Source organism: Quercus suber, unplaced genomic scaffold, assembly GCF_002906115.3.
Source record: "Quercus suber isolate HL8 unplaced genomic scaffold, Cork oak 2.0 scaffold_458, whole genome shotgun sequence".
Lineage (NCBI taxonomy): Eukaryota > Viridiplantae > Streptophyta > Magnoliopsida > Fagales > Fagaceae > Quercus > Quercus suber.
This window is the reverse complement of record NW_027069909.1, coordinates 156257-174541: the sequence shown is the minus strand read 5'-3', so window position 1 is coordinate 174541 and position 18285 is coordinate 156257. Positions and strand designations below refer to the sequence as shown.

General features: G+C 39.0%; 1 protein-coding gene across 1 annotated transcript in view; it reads left to right on the top strand.

The window, feature by feature from the left end:
• Positions 1-12911: 12911 nt before the first annotated feature.
• LOC112032422 (copper-transporting ATPase PAA1, chloroplastic) overlaps positions 12912-18285 on the top strand; it is a 38055-nt gene continuing 32681 nt past the window's right edge. The window contains exons 1-2 of the mRNA XM_065762434.1: positions 12912-13458; positions 13547-13600. Of these exons, the coding sequence (XP_065618506.1) occupies positions 13033-13458; positions 13547-13600 (480 nt within the window). The 5' untranslated portion in view covers positions 12912-13032. The remainder of the gene's footprint in view (positions 13459-13546; positions 13601-18285) is intronic.

Here is an 18285-nt window from a genome sequence, read left to right as displayed (position 1 = left end):
TGGTTTTTCTCTTATTCCTCCTGATGGGCTTAGTACGATCATTTCAACCAACTCTTAGCTGCTTCTTCCCTCTAAATCTATGTTGGCATATGTAAGCAGAGTTGGTCTGCCCTTTTTGAGTGGGTTGAGGAGGATAGAAGGTGGTTATGGCATGCTGGTGACTATCCTACAGGTTGGGAGAAAAAAGTAAAGGTGATAAACATTCCTGTGCCAAGTAAGAAAGGTTCTACCAAGCCTAAGTCCACCAAAAAGGGTGATGATTCTTCTAAGACTTTCTTGAATAAGAGAAAAACCACGGTTACCCATCAATCCTTGCTCAAATGAAGTCATCACAACCTGCCAATATCTGTGCATGGCAGGAGTACAAATGCCCTCTCTCTGCAAGCCTGGGATAGTAATTGCAGTAAAATGCTTGCTCCGGAACTCAAAGGCATCATGCCACAGGAATGGTCGAAAGGAAGTGGGAGACTCTATAAGGGAAGAAAGATCATCAGGAATGTCCTGATATAGCCCAAATTGTCTTCTTACCCTGTTGGCAGGACAGTGCACAAACCTAACGCCCTCGTCTGCCAAATAAGGCAACCACCCAGTGTTGGTGGCTGCCAAGTACGTAATCCCTCTCTCCTCGAAACCGGTCAATGGAGTGTGGTCCCAACAGTGTCAACAAATGCACCCTAACAAAATCTGCGCATGTGTGACATGTACCTAAGTTCCTGTATGCTCTCCAAGAAAACCCAACTCCTTTATCAAAAAACTCAATAGTATGATGATTAATTGGCTTTAAACCAACCCAACGAAAAGCCAATAGAAAGTCAAACTAAAATCTACCATAGAAATCGGTAATGACTTTCAGGCATGACTGATACTTCTCCTTAGCAAAATGGACGGGCCTACACTTCGCCAAGTGCCTGGCACAACAGTCATACAACAAGTGCTCAGAATAGTGCTGTGAATAGAAGAAGTGACTATGTGGCAAGATCCTGCTTGATTCTCATCGCTCCGCAGAATGTCTAACTAAACATATAAATGTCCCAAGAACATGGGAGCCAATGACAGACTTATCTCGACAGATATCTTAATAGCTAATCGAAAATATAAAAGCTTCACAACATAGTGGGGATGAGAGCCAAAGATAAAATTACAAAGTCAGAAAGTGATAAAGGCCACACGACGAGCAACAACGGAGATCTTGGAAGAGGAACCAACCCAAAATGACAATTTCGCATTGCCACTCATCTTTTTCTTCAACTCGGCCTCCACAGGCTTCTCTTTCGAAGAAAGCTCTAAAGTGACAGGATCAACATCCTTAACGATGGGCAAAAGCAACTAATTTGCTACATCTTCCAAAGTCACGGTGATCTCATCGTAGGAGAAAAAGAAATTGTGAGTGGTGGTACACCACCAGCGGACCAAATGACGGAGGTTGAAGAGGTCCCTATAGTTAGATAAACAGTGGGATGAAACAATAGCCTTCAATACACTAGCTTGTTGTAGCAACCCAATGAAGCCCGTATTAGACAACTCCCTATCCACCCATTCCTTCCAACCTAAGGCAGTGCCCCATCCAAATTCGAAGTGAATGGGCACGGGGAGTGAAGTGCCTTAGCAGATGACGAGGTTAGGAATCGAGGAAGTCAATGGAGCCCAAGAAACATCTGTATTGTGACGGCAAAGAGCAAGCCACACATGGCACGGGGGCAGTGGCATGTAATCACCTGGAACTTTTAGGAAATGGGCATGGATACTATACCAAGGATCTATAAGAGGAGTGCACTCACTATCAGGGGCACGCTATGCTTCCTCCTCGACAGAATGGTCCGATTCGGAATACACGGTTTCTTCGCCTACATTGCATGTAGCAGGAGGATCAGAGACAATCTCCTTTCCCTTACAGCGGAAAGAACTTTGGCCTTTCGTCGATGTCATGATGCAGCGGTTGATCAAAGTAGACGGATGAAAGTGTTTGAGAGGGAGAACACAATGAAGAAAGGGAAATGAAGAAAGTGTTGTGTTGGAATGTGAAAGAGATTTCTCTTAAATACCAACATCATTAACACTAGCACGAAAGGATGCGATAGGTCAGCCATCAAATAACGAATGTAATTAATGAAGTGGCGGTTGCATTTCAGAATAACTGCTAAACTGGGAAATTCGAAGAGACAACACTGTTTATGGCAAGAAAAAAAAAATATCCATGTGTATAAGTTAGGGTCCACTGTTTGAAAAAGCCAGCGAAAAAAAAAGAATAAGAAAAGACAAAAAGGACAGGGAAGTCTTTTATTTGCATATGAACCACAGGAACGCTTCATATGCTTAGGGGGCTAAATGTTGATGCTTATTTTGGTAAGCCCAGTAGAAAGAAAAAGCCTAGCAACGTGGGCAGGAAAGAGTTAGTGATTGGATAGAAAAGTCATTAAGCCCAAGCGACAAGAATAATAGATTATAGGCCCTTAAAATAAACAAATGGGCCTTGAGGAAGCAAATGGGCCTAAAAAAGCCCAGAAATAGAGAATGGGCCATAATAAGCCCGAAGTAATGCAAGTAAAGATAGTAAGAGGTTGATGAAAAGTCCATAAGTCCCAAGGATGAAGGATAAAGTAATTGGGCCAAGAAAGCCTAAAGGAGTTAGTAAAAGCCTATGGGAACGCAGAATTAAAAAGGGCCGAGGATGCCTAAGGATAGTAAATAGGCCAAGGATGCTCAAAAGGAAATAAATGGGATATAAGAGCCCGCGAGTAATGTAATAAAAAGCACAAGGACCATACTGAGTCATTGAGGGAAGAATAAGCAGCAAGCCCAAAAAAGCCTAGCAGGCTTGGGTCAAATGACATCATAGCAGGAATGGCAGAGTAGTGCAGCAAGAAATGGTAGTAAGATTGTAGAAAGGAACAAAAGAGTAGGCTAAAGAAAGCAAAGCCCACAATCAAACAAAGTCCAATTCCTAAGGGGAGCAAGCCATAAAGAAAGGGAAATTAGAAAACAGCTCATGCCATAAGAAGTGAAGGATGGATGGCAGAATATGTAACAAGCCTCTAGACCACGATGAACGCATGAGCAGCAGGCAAGTTTTGGACGTACACAGAAGTGAAGAACGCATAAGGCCCAGACATCACCAGCCTGTACCCAGCCAATACAGGAAGTGGTGGGTCATGGGTTAGAGGTAAGAGGTAAGAGGACATGGTCTGGCGGTGGGGAGAAGGGGAAAACTTATTCTAGGGTTCATGCTTAAGCTCTTTTGGGGTAAATGTTCTGTTGGGATGACATACCACCCAAAAGAAGTAAGGATGAGTTGGAACCACTAGGTGCATGCCATGAGGGATAGGGAGAGAGAGCATCCATACCGTAGTAGGTAAGAATGTCATGGCAAACAAACAAACAAAATAGTCTTCTTTGTCTGGCGATGAGGAGTGGCACAGCCAGCATAAGTAGTTAAGGGCTAAAATAGTAAAAGCCAGCCACGGCAAGCATTATAAAAAGGACATTTGCCGTGCGCAGTAGGGGAATCACGAACACAATAATAGGAACCTTTAGGAGAATCGTGACAAATAAGCAAGCACTGAGAAAGAAAATGAAAAGAAAAGAAAGAAAGAATTAGAAAGAATAAAAAACGAAGAGTATAGAATGACAGGCATGCACCAATAGGTTGATCCCCTCTTTCCTTCTAAAGCCTTGCTCTCTGCTAAAGGCAAAAGATTCCTCTAGGCACAGGCCATTTAGCCTCGTTCCCTTAAAGCAATTAATTTCATTTAAGGGTGATTATTTGCATTTAGGAAATGGTCCATTTTTTGGTTTTGGCCTTGTAATATAATTTGGCATGGTAGACTGATATTTCCCTCTTTGAGTCAACAAACTCAATATTATTTTTTCCCCACTTATTTCTACTATTTTATGTACGGGGCGTCTTTTGTCGCTCCCCTTCATTTATTCTGTTTGAATAGTGAACACATTTTCTTTTGTTATCTTTATTACATCTGCCAGCCATAACTTTCCCATAGTAGCTCCGCCTATCATGGGCATGTGATCAAAGCTTTGGCAAACCGGGCATAGTTTGTGCATAAGTCGAACCAAGGTGGGTTACAATTAGACTGGTTCTAACTTCTTAATCCAGAACACTTGGGTCCAGAACAGCAGGAGGCAACCCAACCTAATATTACAAAAAGGCTCACCACAACGATGATGTGGAGTATCCGGTGGAGGGTGAGTCACTTGTGGCTAGGCGTGCTTTAAGTGCCCAAGTCATAGAGGATAACATAGAATAACAAAGGAAGAACATTTTTCATACTAGATGTCACATCAATAACAACGTATGTAGTATGATCATTGATGGGGGAAGTTGTACTAATGTGACCAGCACTACTTTAGTTGAAAAATTAAATTTATCTACCTTAAAACACTCTAAACCATATAAGTTGCAGTGACTGAATGATTGTGGAGAGGTTAAGGTAAATAAGCAAGTGCTAGTTTCTTTTTCAATTGGGAAGTACAAGGATGAAGTACTTTATGATGTTGTTCCAATGCTTGCAGGTCACATATTATTGGGCAGGCTGTGGTAATTTGACAGGAATGTCAATTATGACGGGTTCAAGAATAGACATTCTTTTGTAAAAGACAATAAAACCATTACTCTTGTACGGTTGACTCCAAGACAAATGTATGAAGATGAAATGAATTTGAAAAGAGAGAATAAGTTGAAAAAAAATTCTAAGAATGAGAGTTCAAAAAAAGACGATGAGAAAGAGAGTGAAGGGAAAAAAAGAGTGAAAAGAAAAAAGAGAATGAAAAGAAAAGAGAAAGTGAAGAAAATGAGAAGGAAAAAAAAAAGTGAGTTTTTATGCTAAGGCAAGTGATGTTAAGGGTGCTTTTTATACAAACCAGCTTATATTTGTAATCTTGTACAAATAGGCATTTTTTAATACTAACAAACTTGACGAATCTTTGCCTAGTGTTGTTGTCTCTTTATTGCAAGAATATGAGGACGTGTTTTTTAACAATGTGCCTAGTGGATTGCCACCTATTAGAGAAATAGAGTATTGAATTGATTTTGTGCTAGGTTCAACAATTTTGGCCGACTGGCCTATAGGAGTAATCCAGAGGAAACAAAGAAACTTCAAGTAGAGGAGTTGTTGACCAAAGGACATGTGAAAGAGAGCATGAGTCTGTGCATAGTGTCGGTGCTACTTGTGCCTAAGAAGGATGGAACTTGGAGAATGTGTATTGATTGCAGGGCTATTAACAACATTACAGTAAAGTATAGACATCCCATCCCTAGGCTAGATGACATATTGAATGAATTGCATGGATCATGTATTTTCACAAAAATTGATTTGAAAAGTGGGTATTATCAAATTAGGATGAAAGATGGTGATGAATGGAAAACTACCTTTAAAATTGAATGTGAATTGTTTGAGTGTTTGGTAATGTCTTTTGGTCTAACTAATGCACCAAGTACATTCATGAAGTTAATGAATCATGCATTACGTGCTTTTTTATCCAGATTTGTTGTGGTCTATTTTGATGATATTTTGGTGTATAGCAAGAACTTAGATGAACATATCAATCATTTGCATTGTGTACTTGATGCCATTCCTTGATAGCCTTCACCTTTTTCTCATCCCTTTCAATTCCTTTCACGCTAACGACATAACCAAGAAATACAACTTTGTCCATGCAAAAGGAACATTTCTTTAAATTGACATATAGTTTTTCATTTCTCAAAACATCAAGCATACAATGCAAATGATCGATATGCTCATCTAAGTTCTTGCTATACACCAAAATATCATTAAAATAGACCACAAAAAATCTGTCTAGAAACGCACGCAATGCATAATTCATTAACCTCATGAATGTACTTAGTGCATTAGTTAGACCAAAAGACATTACCAACCATTCATACAATCCATATTTAGTTTTAAAAGCAGTTTTTCATTAATCACCCTCTTTCATCCTAATTTGATGATACTCACTTTTCAAATCAATTTTTTGTGAAAATACATGATCCATACAATTCATCCAACATGTCATCTAGCCTAGGGATGGGATGTCTATATTTTATTGTAATGTTGTTGATAGCCTTACAATGAACACACATTCTCTAAGTTCCATCCTTCTTAGGCACAAGTAGCACTGGCATCTTGTACAGACTCATGCTCTCTCTCACGTGTCCTTTGGTCAACAACTCCTCTACTTGCCTTTGAAGTTCCTTTGTCTCCTCTGGATTACTCCTATAGGTTGGTCGGTTAGGAATTGTCACACCTGGCACAAAATCAATTTGATGCTCTATTCTTCTAATATGTGGCAATCCATTAGGCACATTGTTAGGAAATATGTCCTCATATTTCTGTAACAAACTGTTGTTCCTCTTCAACCCTCTTATACTTATCAATTCGATCTATGAGCTGATGTACATTGGTAACAGGTTTTCCAGTTAAAGATTTCCTTAAGCCATGCTTGGTAGGCATGCCGACCTTGATAGTGCTGATGGCTACGGCGTCAAAATCACCATCTATTTTGTTGAACATCTCCTAATATCTGTTCGAATATGTTTTCAAGATCTCTCCTTCTCTCATGGACAGAGACAATAAGGAATCTAAAGGTCGAGGAACCCTACTGCACGTAATGAAGTGGGATCCAAATGCCTGAATGAGTTCCTCAAAGGAATCAATGGAACTTGCCCTCAGACTATCAAACCACCTCATCGCCATAGGCCCCAAGTTGGATGGGAATACCTTGCACATCAAGACCTCGTTCTTGGAGTGCACAACCATTCTCTGATTGAAGTGGCTAACATATTCCATAGGGTCTGTTCGACCATTATACATAGTGAACGTGGGCTGAGTGAACCGTCGAAGAAGTCTTCCTCCCTCAATCTTGCGTGTGAATGGTGATCTAAAAATTTGGTTGAGTGCTCTACTTATAGCACCATTTCCCAGGCCTCTCGAAGAGGAATTTTTGTTTCTGCACTCGTTAGGGTAGTCTTCATCATACGAGAAAGACTCACTAGGAGGAGTCCTTAATCTGCGCCTAATAGCTACCATCCTCTTCACCATCGGAAGAGAAGTCAAAATTGGAAGGGGCTCGCCTTCACCGTTCATTGCGTAAGCTTCTCTTCAGGTGATCAATCTTTAGATGCATGGCTTTGGTATTTTTCTTATAAGAGAGATGGCTATCACCCCGAGAATGGCTCCTACTAGTGTGGGTAGTATGCACACTCCCCTTCTGGTCTTTTCTTTGTTCAAGATTATGAAACTGATCTTGACGCTGAGACCCCATAGATTCTACCTGGTTTGGACCTGAACTTATCATCGTTGAACGTTAAACTCACTGTAACACCAGTATTTCCCACAGATGACGCCAATTGTAAGGACCAGATTTGACTCCTTAGTCCAAAAAATGGATGGACTTAGGCCCAAAAAGCCCAAAACAATGAATTTATAGAGAATGTGTTGAAAAAACTGGGCTTTAGTGAAATAGTCAACAAATAAGGTAGGTCTTGATGACAAGGGAATGAAGATAAACAAGTTTAAACTTAAGAAAATCGTCCTCGACAAAGTCCGAGGAGATTGGTTCTTTTGTATTGATCCTTAAGTTGGATTACAAGTTTTTTTCTTGATTCTTACAGTGTTTTTTTTCCCTTTTCTCCGATCTCCCATTCCTCAGGTGTTCCTTACATTATATACCCCCCCTCAATTGATCTTCACACTCCATTTGTTGATCATTCAGACTATTACTTGAGTGCATGTCCCATCGGACACCCTCTCTAGTCCTCTGTGAGTTGGGGTAGTCAAGGCAATATTGTTCAGGGGTCTTCTCCACATAAATGCGGCCAGAAAGTTAGTTACAGAGTATTCAATGCAGTTGTAGCAGTTTTTTCTTAGATATTTTTGAGCTTCCATCCCTCTTATACATTCATAATACATGTCCCTATTAGTGGAATTTCCTGGAAGGTCACTTTGAAAGATAGGATATACATTTGATCTGTGCTTTGTTTATCCGAAGAGATACTCCTCTTCGAACCACCTTCCCCAACCTTTCTTGTTCGTAACTTACTCATGAGATTTTGAACTTAACACCTTCACTATTGTTTACTCGTCCTTGGACCAACCAACGTCATCGGCCAATGCCCAAGGCCCAATATATAATTTTGGGCCCTTATCCCTACAATTATTGATAATCAACTGTGTTGTGTTTGGTGGTGATTTTAAGCAACCGTTAAGTCGTGAAGCCTAAGGTTTGTATTTAGAAAATAGTTAATTTGGAATATAACATTGCTACTTAAGTTTAGTTGCTTTAGCAAAAATTGAATCAAAAACTAATAAAACACACAAATGAGTTTAATAATACACGCAATACAAAATATACCAAATACTTATGCAGTTAAGTTAGTCAAAATAATTATATATTTGTGACTTCGTGAAGTTTTTGTTCCTCTAATAGAGAAGTTTTATTTATTAAGAACTTTCATATGGAAAAAAGAGAAGATTGCCATATTTTATAATCCTAATAATATGGAAATTTATCTTCCAACTTTGTCAGAAATTGCATTACCAAAACAAAGTTGCCAATAATGAGTTTTCAAAATAAGGCATACTATGAATGGAGGAAAGAGAAAAAAAAAAATTTGATAAGATGTTTGCATTTTTATTTTATTAAAATAATATTTGCATCCTTGAGTTGGCATGAATCACTATAACTTGTGATTTTCAAATTTGTAATTGTACATAGTATGATTAAATCGCTACATTACTCATATTGTTTGTCTCTTTTGTCTATAAAATAGAACACTAAAGATTACAAATTGTTTATAAGGAAAATTATTGATATATGAGAGAAAACTAATAATAAGATAGTGATATTAAAATCTTCCATGGTCTTAGACAATACAACATGAATATGAACCGTCCTCAAAAGTTAATTATTCTTTTGTTGTGTATGTGTTGTTTGATTTTAGATTTTCTTTCTTTCTTTCTTTCTTTCTTTTGATTAGGGATTACCTGGTTTCTTGTTTATTTGTATAGCCCTCTATTAACATAGAAAAAGACAACACAAAATCAGCTATTGACGAGCTTCCACCCACTGATATCCTATAATACATGATTTCCTATAGTGGATTAATGACTTAGATCAGATTTTCAACTTCCAAATTTTAGCTTTAATACATTTACAAAATGCGGTAAACTTTACCATTGGTGTAAAAAATGGGCTTAATATATTTTAGGGAAAAAGTGGTTGTAAACACAAAATCTCAAGTTTGGAAATTAAACAATTAAAATGCTTCACAAATTATAAATTTTTATTTATGAATTCTTTCTTTTTTAGAATCTTATTTATGAATAGCTGAGTACAAATTCTATTTATTTAATTCTTTTATGAAAGAATAATCTTCAAATTCAATTTTCTTGAAAAGTTCTTCAATCCACAAGTTGTGCAGATGAAGTCTTGATTTGAACATAAAATATTATTTATTTTAGTTGGGGGATGAATCGAATAGTTTTCACTACGAACCTTAGGCTATGAGCTTGTTAGAGATTCCTTGTTCTTCAAGTTCTTTAAATGTTCTTCTAATGTTCTTTGAGTTTTTCCAAATTTGAAGGTATCTGGGTGGAAGCATTTTAAAGATCTTGAATCCTTAAAATTTCAATTATTTAGGGCCTTTGAAGGTTGAATCAAATAACAGTCACTAAAAAGTTTCTTTTTACATAATCACCATGCAACAAGATTTATAGAAATTTTTCCCTAAAAAAAAAAAAAAGATTTATAGAAATTGATCTTATGCCCGTTTGGTAGAGTAGTTTGAGTAATGTTGTTTGTATTTTTTTGAAATACTTGTGGGTGAAAAAGTGTGTAGAAATACGTGTAATGTTATTTAAAAACTGAAAATATGCTGCTAAAATGTTCTACCAAATGAGGCCTAAATTTTAAGAGCATCAAGTAGCTTATATTGAAATAATATCTCTACATTCTTTAGTGCGATATAAGACTTTGAGCATTGATCTAAACTCCAAACTTCTACAATAAAATTCATAAGATACTTATCATTGTCAGTCTCATTTGCTACAAGTGAACCAATATTTGTTTCACTATCTCCAAGTGGAACAAAATCTTTATTTGAGAGGAATGATTGTGTCACTATCACTTGAGAATACCGCTAGAGTTATGGAAACTTATTGTTTTTTTTCTAAAAATAATTTTGTTTAATTCTAAGGCCTTTTTAAATGTAATAATTTTTTTTAAAAAAAATTATGTCATTTTAAGGCACTTAATGGCAAACCATCTAACTTTTACGATGATAATAATATCATTAATGATATTTGCATATGAAAAAAAATATAAGATGACTTGAAACCTGATTACTTGCTTAGAGCATTCCTATTAAGAATGATAAAAGGGCTATATGCTAAATTTTAGCATCAAAACACCAAAAAAGTAACTCCATTAAAGCTTTCAAATGGTTAAATTTTTGGCATACTTCTACAGTGAGCTTGTATTAATACAAGCTCACTATAGCATAAATTGTAAAAAAAAAATATTTTTTTATTCTCACAACTCTCTCTCTGTTTTCAGTTCTCTCTTTCTTTTTCCTCTCTCCCTTCTCTCTTCTCTCTCTCTCGATGGATGTGATTCAGTGATGGTTCTAGTTCGACAATGGTTCTGGTTCGGCAATGGTGGTCCGATAGTCATGGGTCCAATATGGTCTGATGGTTCGTTGTGGTCTGATGGTCTCCCTCTATTCTCTTTTCTCTCCCTCTGTTCTCTGTTCTTTGTTCTCTCTTCGTGGGTTTGCGTGGATCGAAGGAGTCGTGGGTCGGAGTGTGGGCATTTGGTTTGGAGTGTGGATCGAAAGGTGGATCGAAGGGTGGGTCTAATTGTTCGTGGGTCAGAGTGTGGGTCTGATTCTTCATGGGTCATCCTTTGTCGGGTTCCACTCCTTTAATCGAAGATTTCTCTCTCTCTTCACTCTGATGATCGCTACCTCCTCATTGGATCCAATGGCGCTAGTTCGTTTTATTGTTTCTTCTTTCATACTCTGTTTTTTTGTTAATACTACTCTTTGTTTGGTTTCCTAGAAAATGGGGGGAAAGAAAAATCAAAATTGGAAATTGAGATATTAATGTATTGATTTTTGGGTTCAATTATAATGGGGTTCGTTCAATTTTTGTTCTTTTTCACATTTAGAGTTTCCTTGAATCTCTGTTTACTTGCTGAGAAAATGGAGGAAAGGAAAATATATAGTGATTTTGTTCTATCTATAATGCTTTGCACCTTCAAAATTGTTTTGTAGTTGCCATGGTGGTGCTGTGACTTGTGGTGGTGGTGGTGGCGGTGGCTGTGGTAGGTTGTGCTTGCTACAATGGTGGTTATGGCAAGTGGAGTGGTGGTAAGGGTGGTGGAGGAGGGGGTTGGCTGGTTGTTATAGATTTTTGTGTACTTGTTTTATTATTTTAATGAGTAGTTTATTTTATTTAAATGAAATGGTAAAAAATATAGAAGTTTTGATATTTGATGAATATTAAAGTGGGATGGTATAATGAATAAAGTAGGTTTGGAGTCCAAATCTTTTGTCTCATCAATTGTGCTCCACCAATAAAATTTAGACATCTAGCCTCTCTCATTAAATGAGATATCTCATAAATGAGACAACTAGCCTCTCTCATTAAAGTCAGAGTTATCTCATTTAATGAGAGAGGCTAGCTATCCATATTTTATTAGTAGAGCATGAAGTAAAGCACGAAGTAGAGCACAATTGATGAGATAGAAGATTTGGACTCGTTTTTGAAGTGTTAAATGCTAAAAATTTTAAAATTCTTGATGGGAATGCTCTTACAACTTGTTTTTGACCTGAGCTAAAACTTGGCCTGTTTGTTAGGTCAATTTTGTGTATATGTATGTGAAATGGATAATACTTAGGTAAGTCTCAAAGTAGTGATCCGAGCTCTCATAAAGTGGGTGGGCTCCATGGTGGGACCCACGTGTGGGCATGTGGGGCCCACTTTATGAGAGCCCCAATCATTGCTTTGGGACTATCTAAGTTTTTCCGTGTGAAATAATGGATATAAAGGAAGGTGAGATAATATTTTCTCCTGCAAAATTAGTGTGCGTTTGGGATTGCTTAAAAAGCCAGATTTTTTTACTATTCATGGGTCCTATTACACTTTTTAGTACTATTCATAGGTCACACTATACTATTTCAGCTACCGTTTAGTTTTATTTACAGTATTTTCAGTAAAAAGTTTTTAGTTTCAGCTAAATAAAGGTCCGTTTGGGGTCCGTTTATTTTACTGAAACTGAAAACTTTTTGTTAAAAGTACTATAGATAAAGATAAAAATTAGCTAAAATAGTACAATGTGACTCATAAATAGTACCAAAAAGTACAGTGGAACCAATAAATAGTAGCAAAAATAAGTTGAATAGTAAAATAAGTTGACAAAAATAATTTTTATCAAACAGACACAAGCTGTTCCCAAACAGATGCTTACTCTCATTAAAAAATGAAAGGTCGTGTTAACACCAAAAACTGATTAGTGTCTTGATCTGATAATAAAGAGCTATTATCAAGAGCATACGCTATAACTTGAAACTCTCTAAAAAAAAACTATTTTATGTCACATCATTATATTTAATGCCAGATTTTTAACAAATTTTTTGAGTTTCATTTATAATTTCAATTATATTTTCAGTCACTTTATTAATTTATACAAACTTTTTATTAAATAAACCCCATAATAACTAATTCTTAACTGCACCGGCTAACATTTCCCAAAAATGAAATCTACTTTAGTAAATTGGTAGACAAACTCTTTGACCTTACTTCCGATTTAACAGCTTCTGAATTTAAAAAAAAAAAAAAAAAAGTCTCAATTGACAGCTTCTAAAATCTGAAGTATATAATTTCTCAAAAAAAAAAAAAAAAATCTAAAGTATAAAAACCGAATCGAAAGGCGCAGAGAAAGGATAGCGAAAACTAAGATAGAAAGAATTTAGAAGCTGTGAGAGAGAGAGAGAGACGGAGGTAACGGTCTCTCTTCTTTCAAATGGAGTCCACACTATCTGCAACAACCACGACGATAGCGCTTTTCACTGTCTCCAAAGCTCTAAACCGCAAGCTCTGCCGAACACCACTGAGTCAATGCCTCTCGAGTCAACTCTTGACTCGCCGATTCCGATGCATTTCCACCCATTACCACCACGGCAATCCTTTCGCTTCCTCTTCTTCTTCGCTGATGAAACTGTGTGCTGCTTCAGTGCTTCCAGCGCGGCGCCGTTTGGAATGCGTTGCTAGCTACGCTGCTTCGTTCGCCTCTGGCGGTGGAGGCGGCGGTGGCGGGGTTGGCGGAGAGAGCAGTGGCGGTGGAGGTGGAGGTGGATCGGACGGTGGAGATGCGAAGGCGAATTTGGTTGCCAGTGGAGCCCAGGAGGTCTCCGCGTTGCCGTCTGATGTGATTGTACTCGACGTTGGAGTACGAACTCTCTCTCTCTCTCTCTCTCTCTAATATTGCTATGTATTTTGCTAAATGGTTGTGTTTCTGCGTTGTGTGTGTATGGCAGGGAATGACATGTGGAGGATGTGCAGCTAGTGTGAAAAGAATTCTCGAAAGTCAGGTAAGTTGTTATTAGTTGAATTTGGTTTTTTATTTATTTTTAAAGATTGTTAGGAGGTGCAGTAATCTGGTGCAATGAACAAATTAGTTAATGGAAATGAATGTAATACGAGTTGATCAAATGACTTTTAAAAATTCGGTATTAATGAACGTATGTATGAATTATATGGATTTAGATAATTCAATTCACTAGAGAAAAAGTAAAATATTGATTTGTATTAATTATAATTTTTTTGTAGTGGTCAAGGGATACTAAAGAGTGAGAACCTTTGATTTTTGCATTTGTTAGAACTATGGTTAAATTATTAAATTCACAATTTCTTAATAGTTTAAGCTTTTGGGACAATTGGTTATAGTAAGAGATCATGGGTTGGCTCCACTTATTAACGGGAGTTTAGGCCCACATGTGAGGGGGAGTCTCCCTCCCCCCTCTCTTTGTTTCACATGTTTTGGGTTCCGCTTATTTTGCTGAAACTGAAAATTTTTTTGTGAAAATACTATAGATAAAGGTAAAAGTTAGCTGAAATAGTACAGTAGGACTCATGAATAATATCAAAAAGTGCAGTGGGACTCATAATAGTAAAAATAAGCTGAATAGTAAAATAAGTTGTCAAAAATAATCCATGCCAAACGCACATGTAAGAACTTTGCCCTGTTTGGAAAACTAAATTCGTGTACTTCATTTTAATGTAATTTTGGACATGTAATCCAAAAAAGATAAGATTGAAGGTGGTTTAGATTATCCGGAATGTTACATTACACCCTTACACCACGTTTTGAAATTCCAACTCAAGGAAAAAATTGTAAGAAAGTATTTAGGCTGGTAGATGTAATTACCCAAGTATCATTGGTCTGCAAGGAATGCCAACCGTGACCATTTTTCTGCAATCATATTTGAAAACACGTGTCAAAAATTTGAGGAAAATTGAGATCTATGGGGGGAGTTCGCAGTTTCTTTATTGAGTCCAAGTTCTTTCAATTAATTTTAGAGGAAGGGGGACGTTATTTCTTGCTACGGATTTATGAGAGGGGCAAATTCTTTATGAGATTAGTTTTCATGGGCAAATATGCTGTACATTGGCTGATGAAGAGTATTGAAGAACTTGTTATAGGGGAGAGCTCCAAACAGTTCTTTCTCTTCAGAGAAGGTGGCACTGCTCTTACTCTCCAAAGGAGCTCCAACTCTTCAGGTCAGTTCTTGCTATTGACTGAGCTCAAAGCTGTTGGGTCTAGGAGATCAATCATTATCCCTGAAGGTAAAGAGAAAATTGGTTGGAGGGCTTTTGGTCTTGAACTTAGAAAGTTGCTGAATCCATCACACTATGCAGGGGGTGGATATGGTCCTCCAAAATTTATTCCTCAGGTGTGGAGGTATAATTTGGAGGCACTAAACTCTAGAACCTTTGCTGAAGTTGTGCAAGGCTCTCATGAAAGATTAGTTGAAAGAAAGCAACTAAAGCAGCTTGGTTTCACAGCCAAGGGGAAGTTGACACAGTTAGGAGAGAAGGATAAATGGGTGAATCTGAGATTTAAAGGGGCCAAAGTGGGAGATTTTCCGGTGGGCAAGTCTGATAATGGAGGTGGTGGAAGGAGACAGGAGGGAGTAGAGCATTAATGAGGAGGAAGGGGTAGGTGAGCAATACCTGGCAGACTCTAGGATATGTTGCCCAAACTTCAGTTTGAATTCAAAAGTTGATTATAAGGGGAAGAAGAGTGATGCTAGAAGATTTTGCTGGACAGGTAGTGGTCTTATCGTGGAGGTTGATGTGACAGGGAGCAGACTGGTTTTCTGGGATAGAAAGAAAGGGGGAGATACGTTGCTCAGAAGGAAATCACGGGCAGAGGACAGGGTCTGTTATGCTCCAAAGACCCTTCAATGGGTTGCATGTGGGAATAAAAAGGCTGAAAATCTGCATGGTTTGGGCCTGGGCTCAAGCCCATTGCTGATCGAGACTCATATGACCCCTTTTAGCTCTTTTTTATTGGGCCCAAGTACCTTTGAAGTGGGTGAGAGCTCTGTTAAGGGCGATGGAGGATTAACCCAGGCTCCAACTCCAGAGGTGAGACCCATGGTTTCTACCCAACCCTTCGTCCTTCAGCCAGAGGTGCCGGACTGGAGCGCCGGGCCTCCGACGGTGGCCGACGGTTCTTTCTCCGCCGGTCTTAGCTCTGATGAGCTCATGGTGTCACCGAGTAAGTCCGCTACGGCGATTTCACGGCCATCAGTTGAGCTCCTCCTATTTGGCTTCTTCTGGAGCCTTTCGAGGGCTGGGATTGTGGCTTTGGATGTCAATGATGGGTTAAAGGGGGCTGGGACAGCCGTGCCAACCTCAGGCCACCTGATGTCATGGAGCAGGATTTGTCCAGATTAGCGGAGATACCCACGAAGGCTGTGTGCGTTGTTCCTGGGGAGAGTGGTTTGGTGGTGGGAGATTTGAGTCACTTGGATATGGGCTTGGGTGGAGAGGATAGTCTAGCAATCCCTTTGATGTCTATTACCCCTTCTGGGTTACCAGTGTCAGCCGAGTTGACTTGTGATAATGAGGCACTGGTTAATACATTGGATATTTCTAGTTGGGTGAAGAATAGACTTCCTGGTTTTAGTAAACTGGTGGGGTTGCCTCTAAGTCGACATGAGAAGTTATGTATTGCTTTGCTACAAAAGATTGAGAAGGAGACGGAGGAAGCCAAAGTGTTAAACAGGAAAGTCATAGTTCCTAGAAAAGCTGCCAATAACAAGGAAAAAGGGATGAGAGAGTTGAGGAATTTACATTCTAGCCTTAAGTGGTACAATTTTATAAAAATTTGTATCAGGAGTCAGAAGAGTGGAGGCCTTTTGCGGAAGGCTTGAAGTTTGATCAGATAGACGGGTTGGAGAGGGCCTGGATTGAGAGGAGGTTTGAGAAGGAGGAGATTCTTATTGCTGTCAAGGAGTTGGTTAGGGATAAAGCTCCAGGTCCAGACGGTTTCACTCTAGCCTTCTTTCACCATTGTTGGGGAGTGGTGGAAAGAGACATTCTTGCAGTTTTTGAGGAGTTCTATCTTCACAGTAAGTTTGAGAAATTTTTAAATGCTACTTTCATAGCCTTAATTCCTAAGAAGAATGATGCTTCCAATATTCGAGATTTCAGGCCTATTAGCTTGGTGGGGAGTTTGTACAAGATTTTGTCGAAGGTTTTGGCAAACCGTTTGAAGCTGTTTTTAGATCAACTAATCTCTGAGACTCAGAATAGTTTTGTGAGAGGTAGACAGATTCTTGACTCTGTCCTCATTGCCAATGAGTGTGTTAATAGTCGAGTAAAGAGTAAGACTCCGGGGGTTATTTGCAAGCTAGACATTGAGAAAGCTTATGATCATGTGAATTGGGAAACTCTTTTAGATCTATTGAAGAGAATGGGCTTTGGGGAGAAGTGGTGTAGATGGATTCGCACTTGCATCTCTACTGTCCAGTTCTCTATTTTGGTTAATGGGGCTCCAACGGATTTTTTTAGGAGCACGAGGGGTTTGAGACAAGGGGATCCTTTATCTCCTATGCTGTTTCTGGTCATTATGGAGGTTTTAAGTAGGATGTTGAAGAGAATTGAAGGTGCCGGCCTGATCAGGGGTTTCAAGGCTAATGGTAGACGGGGGGAAGGGGAACGTGTATCGCATCTTTTGTTTGCGGATGATACTATTTTGTTCTATGATGCGGAAGTGGAGCAGATCCTTCATGTCCGATTGCTTCTCCTCTGTTTTCAGGCAGTGACAGGTTTGAAGGTTAATGACTCGAAGAGTGAGATGGTTCCAATTGGGAAGGTTTATAATTTGCAAGCATTGGCTGAGATTCTAGGTTGTAGGATTGGAACATTGCCTATGACCTACCTAGGTATGCCGCTGGGGGCTTCCCATAAGTCCTCCTCTATCTGGAACCCTATATTGGAGAAAATTAAGCGGAAGTTGGCTGGGTGGAAGAAGTTGTATCTGTCAAAAGGTGGAAGACTTATGTTGCTTAAGAGTACTCTAGCTAGCCTACCTACCTATTATCTATCTCTCTTTACCATCCCCTCGCATGTGGCTAATAAGATTGAGAAGATGCAAAGGGACTTCTTGTGGGGGGATTCAAAAGCTCATTTGGTGGGGTGGAATAAGGTGAGTGCTCCTAAGGCGAACGGAGGTTTGGGAGTAAGGAAAATTACTACTTTTAATCAAGCTCTCCTAGGAAAATAGTTGTGGCGGTTTGGGGTTGAAGAGAATCGTCTTTGGAGGAGGGTTGTAGCTTTGAAGTTTGGGGAAGAGTGGGGGGGTTGGTCTTCCAAGTTGGGTAGGGGTGTCCACGGATGTGGCATATGGAGAAGTATCCGGAAAGGTTGGGAGGTGTTTAGAAGATTCATTCAGTTTAAGGTAGGGGTGGGGGATAGAGTGAAATTTTGGACAGATCAGTGGTGTGAGGAATCATCACTCTATATTTCCTTCCCGGCTGTGTATGGGATTGCTTATTATAGAGAGGCATCTGTGGCCTCTTCTCTCGAAAGGTTAGGGTCTGAGGATAGGAGAAGCTGGAATGTTCGCTTACTCAGGGACCCAAATGATTGGGAGTCAGGTGAGGTGGAGGCTTTCTTTCGAACCTTGGGCTCTAAGTTACCTAAATCAGAGCACGGAGACCGAATGAGGTGGAAGTTGTCGAAGAAGGGGGATTTTGACATCTGC